Below are 19,467 nucleotides of genomic sequence, written 5' to 3'. Positions count from 1 at the left end.
GTAAGCTTTTCTCATGGTCAGATATATTAAGTTCTGTTGTGTATCCCAAGCATTCATAGGAACCACAACCAAGCTTAGATAGACACTGTAGGCCCAGTGTCAGGACTGCAGTGCTGTTTTTTGGTAACCTTACATGGTACTTCATTCAGGCACCAATTTTGTGAAAATACCAGGAATTTTATTGATGTTTAGAGGTTTTCTTTCTTTACTAAATTGAAGTTACTTTGAGATGTGAAATGGCAAGTAAGAGGAAGCTTGGCATGCTGTATTGAGATGTGAGTTTTTAGACATGCTGAAAATTAACCTTTGCTGGGTTGAATGTAAGAAAATGATGATTTGGTTTGTTGTTCCCAAATGTAGGGAGTGTTGTGGAATACCACAGGGTACCTTGCTTCTGCTGGGGAAGCTGTCACAAGCTTGAAATGAAAATGGAGACTTCCCACCACTAGCTAATTAGGAACCATCTTTTTTACAGGTTCGGGCAAAGATTTATGAAGTAGAACACCAGATAAAACAAAGAGGTCGTGCTGTGGAGGTACGGTGGTCTTTTGACAAGTGCCAAGAATCAACTGCAGGTAACACAACTCAAAATGAAGCAAATGTTGAGATCTTTAGCTTTTACATCAGCTCTTTGAGTATAAACCTTTTGCACCATGATGAGTTCTAGCTGTGGATCTGACAGATGAACATAATGCAATGTCTGCTGTTCAAACATTTTGTTATTTTTATTTTTTTCCCCCTCTAACTCCTATCTCTAGGGGTGACCATCAGCCGAGTGCTGCACACCTTAGAAGTGCTGGATCGACACTGTTTTGACAGATCAGATTCCAGCAATTCAATGGAGACACTTTATCATAAGATTTTCTGGGCAAATCAGAATAAAGATAATCAAGAGGTAATGGCTACATACTCATCTCAATTCATAATCTTTAGACAACAGTTTTCATTTTAACTTAAGAGAAGTGTGTGTATGCGTGTACTGACACAAAACTTTGTGTTTTAGTGGAGCATTTTTTCTTTACTCCTTGACGTTTGGCTTATTAGGAGAAAACAGCTCTTTGGTGTTGTAATTGAATTTTTCAGTTCTATGTACTGTAAGTCTTACTTAGAAGAAATGATCTATCAAGGTCTCACGTGTTTTGGATGACATTCCAGATTATTGTTTGATAACAACTTTTACATCTATTGTAGAAAGTAATAAATTAATAGGTTATTAAGTATAGTAAAATAAAACTACATTCTCATTTTTTCTGAAATTTGTCCCTGAGTTTCCAGCTCTCTTTAAAGATGTGCTCCCCAGTTCTGTGTACCCAATAGTTCAGTGAAAGTCTCTCTTGTTAATTTGCAGGGCTACCTCTCTGCTAACAGTCTTTTTTGGTCAGACTGGATCTGGAGCTGATACAAAATGAAACTTTTAAATTACCTGCAGCTTCTTAACCACTTCTGGAGATTTCACGGGTGTTCACTGCTGCTTGGCTTGGGCTTAACTTTTGGCAGGTAGACAGCAGGTTGCCTTGGCATGCCGGATGCCCAGTACTGGTGCATTTTTATGTTGGAACTTCCCACGTTAGGTGTGAGTCTCTGGTCTGGTGCTCAGGTGCTCCCGTCCCTCCCAGGCAGGGGGTGGTGAGCCTGGGTGCCAGGGCAGCACTGCCAGGTTCTCTGCTCAAGGATGCCACCACGTGCTATGCTGGTTTTTTTTGTTTTGTTTTGTTTGGTTTGGTTTTGTTTTTTTTGTGTCTCTGTTTCCTTCCCCCTGGATAAACTTAGGCTGTTTTTCTTGGCAGAAAAAAGGCCATGAGCTGTGAGGTCATGTACACTGTTTTCAGCTGGAAACTCAGGTCAGGCTGTGAGGAGTTCTGTTTTGTCATGAAGATGTCCATCACGAGGATGTTTGTCTTGAGAGACTTGGCTGAGGAGGAGGACCTGGGATCTAGAAATCTGTGATGTGGCATAAAGCAGTGAAGTCACTTTCATTTGAAATGGTATTGCAGAGGAAACTACTGGCCTTATATATAGCCACAGGTATTTTCCATCTGCCATTTCCTTGACTCAAAACATCTCTTGTGCACAGTTCCAGAGTGTTTACTGCTGTGGGAGTTACTGTGGAGGTGTCTTCAAATAAACCCAGTAAACAGCTTGTATTGTTTTTTATCTATATATATATATTTATATTTTTATATATAAAGCGCCTATCACCATATTGATAAACATTCTTTGGAACCAGAGTTTTAAATAAGAGTAAAATTACACTGCACTCACCCAGGTTTGGAAAACCTTTGATTCCTTTCCAGCCCTTTGTAAAGGTGACTCCCTCTGGAAGCTTCAGTCAATTTGTGCACAGTCCTTGGGAGAGAGAGCTGGAGAATGCAAGAGAACTTCTGCATTAAGTCTATGAAAACTCCTTCACCTGTCATCATCTTGGGGCTAAAAGCCACTCACTTCTCACCTAACTTTTCATCTACATGTATTTTATTATCTGTCATAGTGTGTCCAAGATACAACTAAAGAAAGAACTTGAGAAAGGATTTTTTTTTTTCCTCTTAATTAGTTTTGATTTAGAATGGTTGGTGTGACTTTTTAACTTGTAAGTGTCCCGTGGAGAAAAAAGCAATTTGGTGATGTATAGGTTGAAATAAACATAAGCAGTGTGGGGGCTTACCTATTAAGTGAAACTTCATACCAGTTTTTTGTAGCTAGGGTGCCCTAGTGAATAGATGGAATGAGAGAGCTCTTGATTTTTGAGGACTGATAGTGAATTTCTTGAAATCATTATGTGGAATCCTGAGACTTCATGGGTATTTGTGCACTCAGATTGCTTTTAAAGCTTAAGTCTCAGAACTTGGATTTAGGTTTTACTTCTCATGTTGTCCTTGAAGTCCAACTGAATTCTCATGATGCCAAGAGATGTTTTTAATTTTTGAGTGAAAAAGTCCTGTTTGGAGCTCGGTTCTCAGGAGTAGGGCTTGTTACAAATGCAGAGAGTTACTATTTTTCTTTCTGGAATGACGTAGCTGGAAATGAAACAAGCAAACAAAAAACCCAGCCCTGCTGTGTCTGTGGGAAAGGAGGTCTAAGGATGCATTTTTAGTCAGTAAGCTCCAATTGAAGAGTTTTTACTGCCTGAGGGACCCGAATCAGAGTATGCTGGCATGGGCAAGAGAGGCAAGATGAGTGAAGTAGAAGGGACTGAGTATCTGCAGAATCAGTCTGTTTCCACAAGTACTGAGAAAATAGAGCACGTTCTGAGCATTCTTCTGGTTCTTCTGATATTTTTAACAGTGCAGTTAGCATGAGTCCTGTTGCTTGAATTGCTTAGTTAACTGAAGCTTGTTTCTGTGGGTGTTCTCACCTTTGTTATTCTGGTAAATCCAGCATCAGATTTGTGCACACTTGGGTATCTAAGGGAGCTGAAGGACAAAATGTCTCTGGAAGGGAAAAATTTATTCTGTGACTTAATTAACTGATGTGGCCCTTAAGAAGAACATACAGCTTGTTTTTTCTTTTTATAGAGACACCTTTGAAGCTGTGGTTAGTATTTTGTTGATCATGGTTCAACATCATTTAAAGCAAATGAAAGCAAATTGTACTCCAGATGAAGTAGTTTGAGCTGCTGGTGGTGCTGCAGTGTCTGCAGAGCTTGCTTGCCATCCTTCAGTGCCTGTGTCCCTCCTGGGCTGCACTCAGAGGCTCCCCTCATACTCCACATTTCAGCCTGCCCTCTGCACAGTGCATTCAGTTGGCTTTAAAAACCCCAACTTTTGAGGAGAGTTTTTTCTGGAGAGTGGTGCACCCTGAGAGCTCCTTTGTTGCAGGTGTGCAGATGTGTTTTCAGATGGAATGAGCTGTCCTGGCTGGTTCTGTGAGCAGAGCTGATCTGTCTGGATTTGGGATTCTGGGCCAGGCACTTGTGGATGGCACAGGCCTATTTTTTTTCCCTAGAAAAAATTGATAGTGCTCTCATCTTCTTTCTTCCCTGTTCTCTTTGGAAAGGTGGGTTGTACTAATAAACACTGCTGTATTGTACTCCCTCTTAAACTTGATGAGCAGGAAGCCAGGAGGCAGCATGGTGAGGAAGGAGGACGTGCAGCATACAGGAGCTGTGGCTCTGAGGGCTGCAGCCAGGAGCTGCACAGCCCTCTCCATGCTCAGTGGGGCAGCCAGCACCAACACAGGAGTTTCCAGCCCTGGTTAACTCATTTTCCAGATTCTGGCTCTACAGATGAGCTGTGGGCTGGTTAGTGTAGTTCTCCACTGCCCATGCACTGCTCTAGAGGTGTATGCCCTGTAAGGGTTTAGGGTAATTATTTATGCTGCAGGGACTTGATACAGGTTTCAAATGGATTTGTTGTTTTCAGTCAAAAGCACAACGAAGTATTTGAAAGTTAGATGTTTCAGCCTTACTTGTCTCTGTTCCTTCAGGGCCCCATGTTCCATGCCCAGTGTCAGGCAATGACTCTGTTGATGCCCAACAGAAACCTGCAGCAGAGGGTTTGAACAGTTACCTGCACTGAGACAACTTCTCCTGATTGCTGCATGGCTCAGTTCCTGAAGCCAAACCCACTGTTTTTAGGCACTGTAAGTGGTGTGGTCAAAATTCTTAGCTGGATAAATGCCTCGACATTTCAAGTATTTCTGGTGGGCTCTTCCTCTCGAGAGGTTCTGCTCTGTATTTCTGAGAGACAGCAGCATCACCCCTGATTTTTAGGATGTGTATTCACTTCTAGGTGTTTGGTTTGTGGTGGTGTTGGATTCTGCATCTCTGAGAATGTAATTCTGCTTTTTAAAGGCAAAGAATTGGAGCTATTTTTACATTTTTTTCCCTAATATCACAGTGTTAGCAGACACCTCATTTAGGAACAGAATTACCTCTCTACATTTTCTTAACTTTAGACCTGTCTTTTTTCTAGTTTAATTTTAACACCACCCACACCTGAAAAGAACAGGTCGTCCCTTGAAATGAAGCTGCTTGAAGCAGATCTGTCATCCTCTGAAATCTCCTGAAGTTAAGGTAGAACAGATGAGGAATTTATCTGTAGTTAATTAATAGACTTCAGTGTGGTCTTGACCAGGATAATTTCATGTTACTTTCTTGCGAGATACACAAATGTTTGTCCTTTATTTATCCTCCACAGAGCTACACATGGAAGTGTTGTTGGAAAGTAAGAATTGATAGCATTTCTTGAAATGACTGAAATAATATCCACCTTTAACAGAAAAAGGTCAACTGGCCCTGCGTTTTCAAGTTGGACTATCAAGTAATTGATACAATCTCTAGTTTCAGGGAAGAAAAAAAAAAAAAAAGGCTGTGACTGTCACTGGCTTATTACCTAACACTGTAAATGTGCAATTTGGTGTTGATCACAAAATTAGTTTGCCCTGCACTCACTGACAATGAGCTTCCTGAAAGGGATGTGCTTGGGTAAGTAAGTCTTAGATTAGGCACTGGGGTGTGCAGTGCAAAGGAGGAATCTGTCAGTTACAGCCTGGAGGGCAAGCTGAGCCCTGCTGAGCCCTGCTGAGCTCTGTGTTCTGCTGGGCACTGCTGAGCCCTGCTGAGCCTTGTGTTCTGCTGAGCACTGCTGAGCACTGCTGAGCACTGCTGAGCATTGCTGAGCCCTGGTGAGCCCTGGTGAGTCCTGGTGAGCCCTGCTGAGCCTTGTGTTCTGCTGAGCCCTGGTGAGCCCTGGTGAGCCTTGTGTTCTGCTGGGCAGAGGTAAGCAGCACAGGCACACAGTTCCAAATAGCACTCACCAGGACCCCAAAAACGTGGGCACGTGAGATTTGTTTGAATGTTGGTTGTGTGTGTGTTTGTGTATATGGTGACTGGAGGTTTGCCTGGTCTGTGCTCATGTTTGTCATGAGGCTGAGATATCTGTTCCTTGAGCAGCAGGGGTGGAAGTGGTTTGCTCACCAGCTCCAGGCTTTGGTGGTTTGGCTTTTCAGTTCTAAGTAAAACTGAGGGTAGCTCTGAGGATAGTTGAGTAACAGGCTGTTCTTGGCTTTAGTATCTCAGGCAGTGTCTGAAGGAAATATTACATACATGTGCACGTGCATGTGCATAGCTCAGTGTCTCTCTGCATGCTGGCAGTATTTGCTGTGTGCCCCTGTTTCTGTTGTTAGGTGACTGCATCTCAGCCCAGCAGTGCTGAAGCTGCTGCCTCACTTCCTTTGGGTACCAGAAAAGCATTTTCCCCTCTTCCCCCACTCTCCCCACCCTATGTCATTTGGTATCTCTTGCTCACCCCTATTTACAGGAAACTTCTCTGTGTGATGGGTGTGCACATACACACCAGGCTGCTGAGCCTGCTGCTGGGGTTTTTGTATTTGTGAGGGGGATGACTGAGTCATCTTCAAAGCAGTAATTTCAGAGCTTGTGAGTGTGTGATCAGTGGTCACCCTGAGTCAAGGATTTGCTTTCTGAGGGTGCCATGTGTGACATTCTAATGTTTACTTGTAAGTGTATCCCCTCTAATCACACCAAGAAGAAAATCACATCTGCTTAATATGCAGGTCAGGCTTATGTTTAGATGTTCAGGGACAGTAACCAGCTTGGGGAGGAGTGAGGAAGTTCAGCAGATCCAGTTCAGTAACACTCACGAAAGAAACTTCCACAGTGTGGGTGGTTACTGGAAACAGACTGGATGAACACTCAGTAGCTGTAAGCACAGAGTATCCCATTGCAATTCAGTATGTATGTATTTTATAAAGACATACACTGCTTCTTTAAAATCTCTGTATTAGGTCACACATAAATCGATCTTTTGTGTGGAGTTCTTTGACCTATGTTACCTGATAGGTACACCTTTAGAGGTTAGTTGTTTTTTTGGGGTTGTTTGTTTTTGGTTTTTTTTTAATGCATCAGTGAGAGGCAAGTAACAGCCTGGCAAGAGATGAAAGACGTTTGGGAGAATTAATGGAAGGAAAGTGTAAATTCTGTGTGGTTAATTGGGTGGAGGGGCTCTGTGTGGCGTGCTTTTCCTGTTTCTCTTGCTCATAAAGCAGATCACCCTCTTCTGTTTTTGTGAAGAAACATTTATAGAAGAGTTTTGATTTGAGTATCAGCAGTGTGAAAAATGAGTTCCCCCTTTGACTTCCAGATTATATTTCACTGGAAGAGACTATGAATAAAGCAACCATGTGCATCTGTCAGTACCAAAGAACAAAACCAGCTTTTGTCTTCATCCCCAGAATGCTGGCTGTGGTCAGATGCAAGGCTGTTGCCTGTGTGGGTGAATGGTTTTGCCTTTGTTCTTGCACTGCACAGGTGGCCACCAGCGACGAGGCGGTGGTGACGCTGCTGTGCGAGTGGGCTGTGAGCTGCAAAAGGTCTGGTAAGCACAGGGCCATGGCTGTAGCCAAACTCCTGGAGAAGAGGCAAGCAGAAATTGAAGCAGAAGTAAGTCATATCCACTTCTACAACAGTGTGAACAGGTTGTTTGAAAAAAAAAAAGATTGGGTGGGTCAGGGCTGGTCAGCCCTGTTCAGGCTCCCAAACTAAGATCTGCTTTGAGGCAAGATTTGAGTGCAACTTTAAATCTTGCATTCTGTGGAAGCCCTTCTCTTTGAGGGGAACTGAAATGTTTCACTAGAGAAGCAGGACACTGTAGTGGTATCTTGGATGCCAACTGTTGTCTGTCTGTTGTGGCAGATGATCCTACTCCAGCTGGCACAAGCTGGCACTTCTCTGTCAGCCCTCTGTGGTCCCAGTTCTGCTGAGCAGCCTTGCTGCAGCTCTGGACATCATAACCCCCACTGCCCTACACCCCCACATCCCTGCAGCACCCACAGGCACTTTTCTCTGCATGGGTGTTCCCTTGAGGTGTTTTTTCTTTGGAAAAAGAAGTGCCCAGGAAAGTGGTGTGTGGTGTCTGTTCAGCCTGGGTGTGGGGACAGAGGGGTGAGCACTCTGCAGAGCCCATCTGTGCAGACAGACAGACAGACAGACAGCCTGAGCTGCAGAGAGACTTTCGCTTTCCAAAGCATCTCTGCTTTGTCTGCTCCTCACCACAAACCACTAGTTAGGGGGAAGGGAGCTTACTGTGTTGTTTCTGCCTCACTCAAACCGAAATCCAGTCAGGGCTGAGATGTTTGCCCCAGTTACTGCTGTGTTTAGTGTAATTTTCAGAAACAAGAGGAGTTACCTTTTGTATTCACCTTGGTCCTGAAAGTTCTTAAATTTTTGCTTTTATACAAAACCATGTTGTTGCAGGTAGTGGTACTTGTTGTGAGCATTGCTTTTTAATGGTAATCCAAGGTGATTAAATAAGACACCTTAGAAATAACCAAGCAGGGTAATGGGACAGAAACTGTTCTAGAGCTAGTCTGGATTTTATGGAGAGGTGGGAAGCAATCACATGTCTGGTTGCCTCAGATGGAAACTATGGGAATATTACATTTATTTGTGTCTATATATATGCTTTTTAAATTTAACTGTGCAGAGATGTGGTGAATCTGAAGTCCTAGATGAAAAGGAATCTCTGTCTTCAGCCTCCTTGACAGGTTCCAGTCTTCCTGTTTTTCAGAATGTCCTGCTGAGATTTTTAGACACACAAGCTCCCTCATTATGTGAGTATTAACTAATTTACGTCCAAAATAGGTCAGAAGCAACTGGTGTGCTGTCTGGCTGATGAAGTTATTGTTTTGCTGTAGTGAGTGTTTCATGGTTTCTGTGATGACCTGCTCTATTTTCATGTGCACATTTTAATTGTTTTTATATCTCCTGCCTTTTTATAGGATCTTTCTATGATTTTTTTGTTTCTTTCAGCAAAAGTGAATTTGGCAGAAACTATGTTTATTTCTGTTCAAGCTGCGTGAGATTTGGGGAAATTACTTGCACCCTATGCATAGTTAACATCAGACACTTGCCTCTCTTTGACACATTTACATTCAAAGTGACTGACTTGGAAATTACACACAAGTGCTAAAGTCGAAAGCTGCTAGCTGACAAACAGGTGGATTGAAAAAAGGAGCTTTGTTCATTCTAGGTTGCTTTGTGATATTGTAGTTTTTTCTGTCTTAAATACTCCTAGTTAGTGCTTTTTTTTTTCTGGTGCCCTTAAATTAAAGGGGACTTTAAATAATTTGAAACATGACACTGAGAACTCTTAATATCCCCAAAGGTGAAACTTTTGAAAAATTTTATACAGACTCTGAGGTATTTGCAGTGCTTGATTTTTCTGCCAGTGGTGACCCTGGTTTTAATAAACTATCCAAACTATTTGTGTTTCTGGTGTGCTTCTTTCAAACATTCTGTCGTTCTCATTCCCCCAGGTAGGTCTGCAAGGCAGGGTAGGAAGAGCAGTTGGGAATACTGATATTCCTTGGGGTTTCTGAGCACTGGACAGTTTTGTGGCACTGTGTTGGTTTATGGTGGCTGAGCTTCTGTATCTCCAGAAAGGCAGAGGGTGTGATGGGGGTGCTGGAGGAGGGCAGTGGTCTGGGGTGCTGCTGCTGGGGAGGGAGAATTACTCAATTATCTGATTTGAACTAGTAAAGCATGATTTGCTTTTAAATAAATGTTGGCTGTTCAGATTTGGTAGTTCTGTAGCTGGAGGTTTTGTTGCCCAGTAGAGTCACCATGGTATAGAGCTGTTTTCTCTTAGCTGCAATGCTGCAAACCTTCCTGTGGTACCAAAATTAAATATAGCTGTGACAGATGAAAACTTAATAACAGTAATTTATATATTTCTCCAGGCTTTGTTTTGTCACTGCAAAATAACATACATTTACCTTAATAAATTTCTTCCTGTTGTATGTGAGCATGTTTATTAGATAAAATCCACTACACTGTCAAAGCTGAATAAAATCCTGCTTTGACATCTTGGATGTCTTGGCATGCAGAGATCTTGATTTCTCTGAAAGTATTTTTAAAAATGGAAAAACTACAAAAATAGTATGGATAAGGTAGTAATATTTCCTACAGTAACAGAATTTGGGAGGGAAGGACAACTGCTGGGTGGGTCTGTTGTAATCCAAATCTTCAGGTGCAATTTTTCCTCACCCAAGGTGTGTTCTTGCTCCCTTCCCCTCTCTTTTTAATTTTTAGTATTTAGGTATTTGAACATATCATGACACACATCCAACCGAGGCAGATGTGTATGGGATTGGATGTGGAATCCATGCAAATTGTATGGGAAGTGGTTTGTTTGTGGAGAAAGAGAAACCCGTGCAGGATGCTCAAGGCAGTTTTTAGCAGGCCTTTAAAATAGTTTGCTGGGGTCTGGAATGTGGATAGTTGAAACCCAAATATTTACAAGTTGAAAGTACAGTCTAACTCTTTTATTTTTTATTTTTGAGTAGCTGACCCAAACAGTGACCATGAGAAGACAGAGTTTGTGAATTTGGTGCTGCTTTTTTCTGAATTCACTCGGCATGATGTGTTCTCCCACGATGCATACATGTGCACTTTAATATCACGAGGAGACTTGTCAATCACTGCAGCTACCAGACCACGCTCACCTCATGGGGATGAACACTACTCCAAGGATCATGATGTGAAATTGGAGGTAACACTTTGTGCTACTTCTTCCATGTTTGGTACTCCATTTCATTAAAAGTAGATTTTCACTAAAACACAGTATTTCAGATACCAGAGACTCACTTTTTTATTCTGTGTCTCCTTGTCTTTTTCTCTTTCTTTGAGAAGACTGAAAATTATCAGCTAGCATGATTTATGTCTATAGCAGTAAATATTGCTGTTTTGGTGCAAATATACCCTTGTCTGCTGGTGTAAATACCTCGGGATGAACAAAAGGCACAATGTAGACTTCTGAATGTACCAGTGGAAAAACTTACTTGCACATGTACCCTGGAAAGGTGCAAGAGTCATCTTCCTGTTCTGTAGGTGTCCCTGGAGCAGAATTGCTCATGGGGATGTCCTGTAAAGTTTTTCTGTAAATTTGGTGAATTGATGCTTACCATAAATACTTAAAAGCCAGTATCTGAAAACTTCCTGCCATCAATACCTTTTTCTTAAATAGGTGGGATGTTTGGTTTTACCTGGAATCAGTGAAATGGACCTTCAATAAAATGTGTCTGATGTTTGTTTTTTCTCTCTGGCAATCATTAGGATCATAGCATTGTGGAGCACATTGACTCAGGAACTGCTGGTATTTTTGATGATGTAGACAAGAGTGACTTTAAGGCAGATTTTGGTTCGGACTTCCCAGTAGGTTTAACTTTTGATTCTCTGCATGCCTTCCATGCCTGCATCTGCTGCTTGCTGTTGTCCCAGAATGTCTCTCCATGCCCAGCACCACCTTGCTGCTTCCATCCACAGCCCTTGTCCTTTGCCCATCTTCTGTGTCAGTGCCTCCTGTCTCTGCCTTTGCTGTGGAACAGCAGACTGCTGTCCTGTGCTGGCCTGGGCCAGCACACTGATGTGCTTCTCTCCCCCCACCTTCCTGTGTCTTAAGCATGAATAAATATGCAGATTACCCTCTGCTCTGAGACCAAGGACCCTCAAATTGATGCCATTCGCTTTTCAAGTGACTGAGTCTTGGCTCTATCTTTCCAGATCTGCTGCCTGATTCTGCATTACTCTTGAATCTCCCAGTTTATTTGTTTGGGGCTGGTGCTTGTTCTGCATCCACACAGACTCCTGTGCCCAGACCTGTCACTCACTGCTGCTCCGCTTGCAGGATACTGAGACCCCTATTTCTTCCTGGCTTCTGTCTCACTGGTGTTTTCAAGCATGCCTGCCTGCAGTGTCTCTTGTCACCTCTCCCTTCACCTTTTTTCTTGTTTTCCCTCAGTCCCTGGAATCTCAAGTTTCTGTGTCACAGCAGTGCAGGGAGTATGGGGATTGCTCTGACTCATCATGCTTTTTTTCCTGACTGAATGCTGCTTTTTTAAAACTTGTCTGATAAGAATGGAGCTATTCATAGAGATACAGTGTGTGCATGTATCTGAAATTTCAGGCTTGGTTACCATCACCCTTGCTTTGTCCTTGAAAAAACTCAGATGTTTGACTGTAAGCAAGAATCCAGTCCTGTCTCTGAATGCAGCTGCTGAATTTCAAAAGCCACTGGTTACACTTACCTTAAACATTTGTTTTACATGGCTTAGATTTTTTCTCCGATGCCTGGGGAGACTTGTGAGAATGTCAGCTCTTCTTTAGACAGAAGAATCTCAGCCACTAGCGAGAAGTCAGTCAGGAGGGAAGGACTGGGAGATGTGATTTTCCCATCCAACTACGACCTCCTGCGCCATTTGCAGTACGCGACGCATTTCCCCATCCCTCTGGTGAGTCGCCTCCTGCAGGGCTTGCAGCAGAGCAGGGAAAGGAGAAAAGCCTTCAGGGAGCTGGGTTGTGTGGCTTCTGCCCAGGGGTGGCTGTGGGGCAGGACAGGGGTGTCTCAGTGTGACCCCAGGGGCACAGCTGGAGGATCCCTTGGGAGGGGGAATGACGTGCCGGGAGTTGGGTGGGTCAGGAGGCACCACCGTGGAACCACCAGGGCCTAATGGGAGTTTGCTGCCCAGAAAATTGGAGTTGTAGTTAACCAGATGGATGGGTACCAAAATATCTGAGAAAAGGAGCTCTGAAATGTGAGGGACAGCATGGTGTTATTTCCTCCCACCCACTCCTCGCTCTTTCTAGCGTGGGTTTTTGGCTGCTGTGGTTGCTGTGTTTGTCAGTAGGCTCATGGGAACTGAGGAGAGCCCCAGGAATAACATTCTCAATTCCAAACCCTCATTCAGTTGACTTTTCCTGTTTCCTACTGTGAGGGGAAAAGGGCCCAAATACTGAACGAGCCCCAAATGACAATGTAAGAACTCGAGACACTTGTTAAAAAAATTAAATGTCAGTGTTAACTTTTAAACAATATTAAACCCTATCAATATACAACGTGTCATGTGAGGGTGTGATGTATAACCACAATTTTCTTTGCCTTATATTTCTTACTCCGCAAGTTTTGAGTTCTGATTTATTATGAGAATACTGAATGAGGTGTTACTGTTCAGAATAGTTTTGGATGCTTGCTGCAAGCTTGGTTTGTGTTTTGCTCATTTTGAGGACTAGAAAAAAGATAAGTTGATTCAGTTTTGTTGCAATATGTTTAATTTGCAGATGGAGCAAACACAGGTAGCTTGATTTCACATATGCAAATTGATAATTATAATTTTGACTATTGACTATTCTATATAAGCATTATTTCTTAAAGTAATTGTACATTTTAATATTAACAAATGTAGTTGCTGTTTGATAAATTTTTATCAATCAAGCAAAGAGATGTTTATACTTTCTTACAAGCACTGGATATTTCTACTTACTCTCTACCTTAATTTCAAAATTTCGTTGCATTTTCTGTAATAATGTTAGCTTTTTTGTTACTCATTGAAGCAGCAAGGAGAGGCAGTGGAACTTGGCAAGGACAAGAAGTTTATTTATAAACACTGCAGGTGTGCTGTAAGCAAATAAAATAATTTTTAACCGTAGCAGCTTAAAATCAGTTTCTGGAGTAAATAATGCCCTCTAAAATGCTTTTGGGTTAATTATGTCGGTGAAAACTTTGCAGCTTGTGAACTGCTATTAAATAATCTCTTCACTTGATTGCACCAAGTCATTTAATATAGTAACTATACAGCATTTAACTTAGAAAAGGGGAGTTCAGGTATTTATCATAAATAATTATAAGGTATGTTTGAGTCTGTCATACCATGTTGTGTTCTTCAGTGTTGCTGGTCCTTGGTAGGTCACCACTGGTACGTGGAATTATTTCTGAAAGGTGTTCTGCTTGTTCAGACCTGCTGTGTTGGTGTGTAGCAAGCTGGCCGTGGTGTTCAGGTGTTCTGCTGCCTGGGTTTATTCAGCAGGAAGGCTGCTGGCTGCGGTGGCTCTGCTGCAGCTGCACAGGGAATCTTTGCACTGCGGGCTGCTGTACTTGAGAATAAGTGATTTTTGCATCATCTACTGCTCACCTCTGGGCTGTGGTGCCTCTTCATCACTGGAAACCTTCCCTTCTTTGGATGCTGCAAAAGTCTCGGAGAATTTCAATCTGAATGAGTTGGAAAGGTGGTAATAGAGGATGGGGTCGAAGCAGAGGTTTGATACAGCAAACAGCATGGTGGCTTCTTTAGCTTTATAGAGAGCTTGTTTGAGGGGGCAGCTGGTTATGGTGTCACTCTGGCTCAAGGTGTAGGGGATGCGGACAATGTGGTAGGGTAGGAAGCACAGCAGGTAGGCTGCAGTTACCAGCAGGATGCTGGTGAGGGCTTTCCTCACACTGCTGTAGCTCTCACTGTGCTTGTTCTGGTAGAGCTGCCGAACAACCAGGAAATTGGAGATCAGTATCACAGCTGAGAAATTCAGGAATATTGCTGTGCATATGAAGTTAGTTAGCACATGCCAGTCTCTTCCAAATTTTGTTTTGAGGTCGATGCATCTCGCACCAGGTTTTTCTTCAATGGTTTTTGTGGGAATAGCCATGTTGGGCACTGTTATGAGCAGAATCATTGTCCACACGACTGCAGACAGCATCTTGGCAAAGCCAGGCTCTTGAATGCGGTAGATCTTAGTGCTGTGCACTAGCTGAAGGTAACGATCCATGCTTACAAATCCCAAAAATATAATGGATAAATACATGTTCAGGTAGATGAAAGAGGCTGTAACTTGGCAGTGGAATATCCTCAGCGTCCAGGGTGCAACTCCTTGGTCAACAATAATCTTCACTGGCAAGGCCAGAGTCAACAAGAAATCTGCTGTAAGTAGGTTAATTAAATAGATGCTCATGCACTTCTGTTTCTGATTTGGTTGTGTGAATGCCCATAATGCAAAACAACTTCCAGTAAATCCCATGAGAAAAATCAAGGAGTAAAAATAGGTAAAAGCTTCCATTTTTTCACCAACATAGCACTGTGAAACATTGCGTGACATTGTAAACTTCTCGTGCAAGCTGGCTTTGCTGCTAGGAGATACCAAGAACCTACAGAAAGTTCCAAGAAGTCATCAATGACATCAGCTTTTCCTGAGCAGTATTATGGTTTTTTAAAATCAATTTCATGGGAAAATGCAATTGGAAAGAAATGTTTCTCTTCATGCTGCTTCAGCATGATACTTGAGGTCATTGTTCTCATGTCAGAAAAGTTTCGAAATGTTTTAGGATGTGTTCTTAGATGCATATGGACTTCTGAGAAACTGTTCCACTAAGTCAGTCTTTCTAAATATGTGTTTGGTTCACATTCCCCCCCCCCCCCAAATAACCAAAATGCTGAAGAAAAAGGTTTGAGTTTAAGATTAAATGTCTAGTTAATAATGGTCATACTAAAAGTTCATAATGTGTGAACTGTGCCTTAAGAAAGGGTAATACTTGAAGAAGTCTTGTTCTATGGAAAACGTGCTAGGAATTTTGAAGTTTATGCCAATAAGAAAGTTACATATATACCAAGACACAGATATATCTGATGAGCAAATGGTTCTAATCAGTCCTAAGTTTTCCAAACTGCTGTCTTCCTGCTTTAACAGGGGATAAAGTAATCTTGTATTTTATGAAGCCTTTAGAAAAAGCACACTTTGAAAGAAGCAGCTATTAAATGATTTTGCTCATTTCCTTGGTAGGCTTCACTGGAAATTGTAGGGAAGAAAATGGGGAGATTTTAGTCTTAATTTAATGGAATATACTACTCTGTGACTGAGGGCTGGGTTGGTTGGCTTCTTTGCTACACTGTCAGGCTGCTTCACAGAATGTGTGTGGGAAAGGAGGCACATTCGTTAGAATTCCTTGGAATGAAAACTAATATATTTATATCTTGAATAGCATGAGACTGCAGCTGTTTGTCATTTCCTTATATTGCTCCTAATTTTAATATACAATATAAGTGAACTACTGCACATACACATTTGCTTTCTGCTGTAAAACATTCATCCAGATGTCCATAATTGGCACTCCAGAATGATTGCTGATACTTGAGTGATTTAATATGGGGGGAAAAAGCACTTTTGTTTCTTGCCACTGGATTTCTGCAGGTGATGCCAAATACCTGAGCCTGACTTCCTACACCTTTGTACAGTTAATATTTCAAGCTGTGTTTTTAGGTAGATCTAGATATGCTGCAACAGACCCAGGCTAAAAGCACGTACCTGTCTCTGGGGTCTCCTGAGCCAGGTCTGGTGTCCCTCTGCTGCTCTGGCAGCCCCGTTGTGTGTGCTTCAGCCTTGTCCTCTGCTTCCTTCTGAAACGTCTGTGGTTTTTAAATGTGCTGACTGACGCAGTTAAAGCCAGCATTCAAATCACCAAACCACGTGGACGTTACCTAAAGGAGAGGTGGCAGAAAAACCCAGCTGCTGGGAGAACAGCCCTCTTTTTCCATCTGCCAGGTGGGCAGTGCCCCCTGCACCTCCGGAACCTCCAAGACCCAGCAGGACCCTGGGCACCAGTGGGTACCAGGGAACTGGGTTAGACAGGGGTGAATTTAGTTACTGCAATCCAAAATACATTTTTGTGGAGGGAAGATGGTCAGAGGTGCCTGGCTGGTGGGAGACTGGAGCTCTGAGCTGGCTGAGCCCTCTCACTCTTCCTTCCTAACTTCAGCCCTGAAGATATCAGTTTAAATCTTTATCCTGTGTAAATCTTTATCCTGGACCTCTTTGGTTTGGTTAACCCCCCCCATGTGGACTTGGTTCATGTAGTTTCTAAAATTCCACCAGGTTCATCCCAGGTTCTTGACCTGATGTGGCACATTGGGGGTAGGGTTTTTTTGTTTGTTTTTAAAAATCTGAAACTCTCTCCCCCTCCTTATGTGTCTTACATTAAAATCCACCTGGCATGAGGGTTTTGCAATGTAGTTGGCCCTCATTCATTATAATATTTCCGCACGAAATTCCATTTTTTTCTAGAGCTGCCACCTAATTTACAGATTTAAAGGCACATAGGCATTCCACTGATAGCAATTAAAATTCTGAACTTTTGGGGCATTTGCTAGGCACTACTGAAAACAAAAATTACTCATTAGGATATAAGGGAAGAATTAAGGTTGGTTGGTTGGTTTGGTTGGTTGTTTTTTAACCAGGAGAAAATGTCTCAACGAGCAGGAGAGGGGGCTGAAGTCCTGACAGCCGTACTGAAACCCCAACATGTTAGCATGGTGGTGTAATTGAGAATCTGTGGGAATTTTCAAATCACTTAACAGGGCTCTGTGCAGAAAAAAATGAAGAGTGTCTGGTTTTAAGTTTAGTCATAAGCTCAAAGTTCAGACTGTATTTGTCAAAAAGTTTGCAAAGCTTCGTAATCTGGGGTGATCGTATGTTCCCTTTTGAGCAAACATGGACTGGTTGTATGGTGGAATGCTCCTCATGCAGAACTGAACCTTCCATACATGTATGGGCTCTTTCATTTCTTTTTTTATTTTTTTATTTTTTATTTTTTTTTAGACTTGAAATGTAGCATGGCTTGTGTTTGTGTCTCCCTTTTTCTGAACAATCGGTTTACTGTTCATAAAGCTTTTCCAGGTTTAAAGAGACCTGTGTGGTTAGGAGGGTAATGGGTAGGTAAACCTTTGCTGAAGAATGGTCTACCCTTGCTACAGAAGTGTTTCAGGAGGAGAAGGAAGATGAGAATGTGACTCAACTAAATTGTAATTCTGTTTTAATTGCAGCTCAGTGTCATCCTCTTCCACTGCCTTACATGTCTAATTTAAATGGCAATTTTAGCTCATAAATCAGAGATGAGGATGATAGATTTTGCTGTATTTAATGCTGCTGAGCACTTCTCATCATAAAGATGAGACCCCTATTTTTGGTGGTTTAAAGGTGTGAAGGTAATTTGTGTCACTGAGCCCCTTGGGGGGGTTGGCTCTGCCCAGCACCCTGCACTGGGTGCTCCTGCTGACCACATCCTGGGGACAGCAGAGCAGGCTGGCACCCAGCCAGAGCTCCTCAGCCTCTCCTGTTGCCATCCACCAATTAACAACATTCAGTTTTAATTATTTGAAGTGTTTTACAGGTATGCAGTGTCTTACTTTGTAGTGAGGATGCTGCCATAAAAAGAAGTAAAGACTTGTTTTTTGGGTTGGGATGTCAGAAGATGTATGAGGGTGTTGGCAGGGGGTAACTGAGCCTCCTGTCCTGTCCCTTCTGGGTTAAAGTGAGCAAGCACCAGGGCTGCTCCCTCACTGCTTGTGCCTGGGTGGCTTTGTTTCAGGTCCAGCTGAGTCACTCAGCTCTAAGAACACAGAGTCCAACCCCAGCTTCTTGCTCCCCCGGTGCAATGGGGATGGTGGTGGGTGAGGCGGGGGCTGTTTATGGGGACAGGGTCCTGGCTGAGGGCTGGGGTTACCCATAACTTTCACTGGAAGCATTTCAGGGAAGTTCCTCCCTGGTAGGAGGAGCAGGCAGGAGCTGGTGACTGCAAAACCTGCGGGTGCCCGAGGAGCTGTCTGACTTCATCTGAGGTGTGAGGCGTGGGGAAAGGTGGAAAAGAACTAACTGTGCAAAACACAAAAGTGTCCCCATTGTGTTTCCATCCCAGGCCATACAGCAAGGCACAGAGCAAGGCTGGGGCAGTGGAGCAGAGGTGTGGTTTAATAATCACGTTATTTGGGACTGGCATGTTGCAGGAGGATCGGGGGTCAGGGAAGCATTTGGAAGATGATTTTTTCCAAAGTGAACGAAAAGCTAGAAATCTAGTGTCACTGTTTCAAAAGTGTGTTGGTCAGCATCCTTTCCCCTGGTGCCTGTGTGTAGATTTTTCTTGTCCTAATGTCAATAATCTGGTGAGCTGAGGAAAAAAATTTTACAATATAAGTAATTTTTCAGGGCTTGCAAAGTAATTAAGAAGATATGTAGATATATATTGTTGAAGTGTTTTCATCTCTGTGTACCACTGTGCTTTCACAGCCACAATTATTTAGAGTTATGTAGGCAAATACCAAGGCATGCCATGTAAGGAACTAAATTTTTTTGCCATAAATGTCTAAAAATCTAATCTCCCAGAAAGCAGTAAATTCCTGTCCCCAACAGGCTATTTCCCTTGCTTGGAAGGAAAAGCCTGCAAAGTCTCAGTTTGACAGGAGCCAAGGAGCTCTGCAAGAGCCATATTAATAATCTTTAATGTATTTTCTTTAAAGAACATGACCAAAATGCAGCTTTCTTCTGCAGTCCCTAAGGGCTGGCCTGGGCTGAGGGTCACCCAGGCTCCTCAGGGCTTGGGTGCTTTGTGGGGTTGTTCTGGGACCACTTTTCAGCCCAGCAGGAAATAAGTGGAGGTAAATCTGCTCCCCAAAGTGTGCTGAACTCAGCAGGCACCTTAAGGGGCTGACCTGCCCTTTAACTTAAATGTAATCCTGCTTGGTGGTAGAATAGTGTTACTGTAGGTCGGTGTGCTCAGACCAAGAGAAGTTCCCCACAGCCTTGGAGAAGGTTTTAGACAGATCTAAAAATCTGTCACCCTGAGAGCTGATCTGTGAGCACTGCAGTGAAACGTAGTGGCAGGAAGGTGAAGCACATGTTATTTCTGTTCCTGTGTCTCT

General features: G+C 42.8%; 2 protein-coding genes across 13 annotated transcripts in view; one reads left to right on the top strand and one right to left on the bottom strand.

Annotated features, from left to right (window-relative positions):
* The window catches only part of MED12L (mediator complex subunit 12L), a 104,625-nt gene that overhangs the window by 13,493 nt on the left and 71,665 nt on the right, over nt 1-19,467 (top strand). For 10 of the 12 annotated variants that reach the window (XM_071752926.1, XM_071752927.1, XM_071752920.1 and 7 more), the window contains 7 exons: nt 476-575; nt 759-895; nt 7,268-7,399; nt 8,442-8,568; nt 10,303-10,508; nt 11,072-11,170; nt 12,070-12,246. In XM_071752926.1, the coding sequence (XP_071609027.1) occupies nt 476-575; nt 759-895; nt 7,268-7,399; nt 8,442-8,568; nt 10,303-10,508; nt 11,072-11,170; nt 12,070-12,246 (978 nt within the window). The remainder of the gene's footprint in view (nt 1-475; nt 576-758; nt 896-7,267; nt 7,400-8,441; nt 8,569-10,302; nt 10,509-11,071; nt 11,171-12,069; nt 12,247-19,467) is intronic. The other 2 variants (XM_071752923.1, XM_071752924.1) reach the window with 2 other exon arrangements.
* Nucleotides 13,041-16,255, bottom strand: GPR171 (G protein-coupled receptor 171). Its single transcript, XM_071752939.1, has 2 exons — nt 16,082-16,255; nt 13,041-14,927 (listed from the first exon to the last, which is right to left on the bottom strand). The coding sequence occupies exon 2, from the start codon at nt 14,876-14,878 to the stop codon at nt 13,913-13,915; it is 966 nt and encodes a 321-aa protein (XP_071609040.1). The 5' UTR covers nt 14,879-14,927; nt 16,082-16,255; the 3' UTR covers nt 13,041-13,912.

Source organism: Heliangelus exortis, chromosome 9 (assembly GCF_036169615.1).
Source record: "Heliangelus exortis chromosome 9, bHelExo1.hap1, whole genome shotgun sequence".
In the NCBI taxonomy this organism is placed as follows: Eukaryota; Metazoa; Chordata; class Aves; order Apodiformes; family Trochilidae; genus Heliangelus; species Heliangelus exortis.
The sequence above is the reverse complement of the archived record's forward strand: the minus strand, read 5'-3'. Positions and strand labels throughout refer to the sequence as shown.

What these genes read in the sequence shown, in the direction of transcription:
- GPR171 (XM_071752939.1), bottom strand. Translation starts at nt 14,878, where the DNA reads ATGTCACGCAATGTTTCACAGTGCTATGTTGGTGAAAAAATGGAAGCT.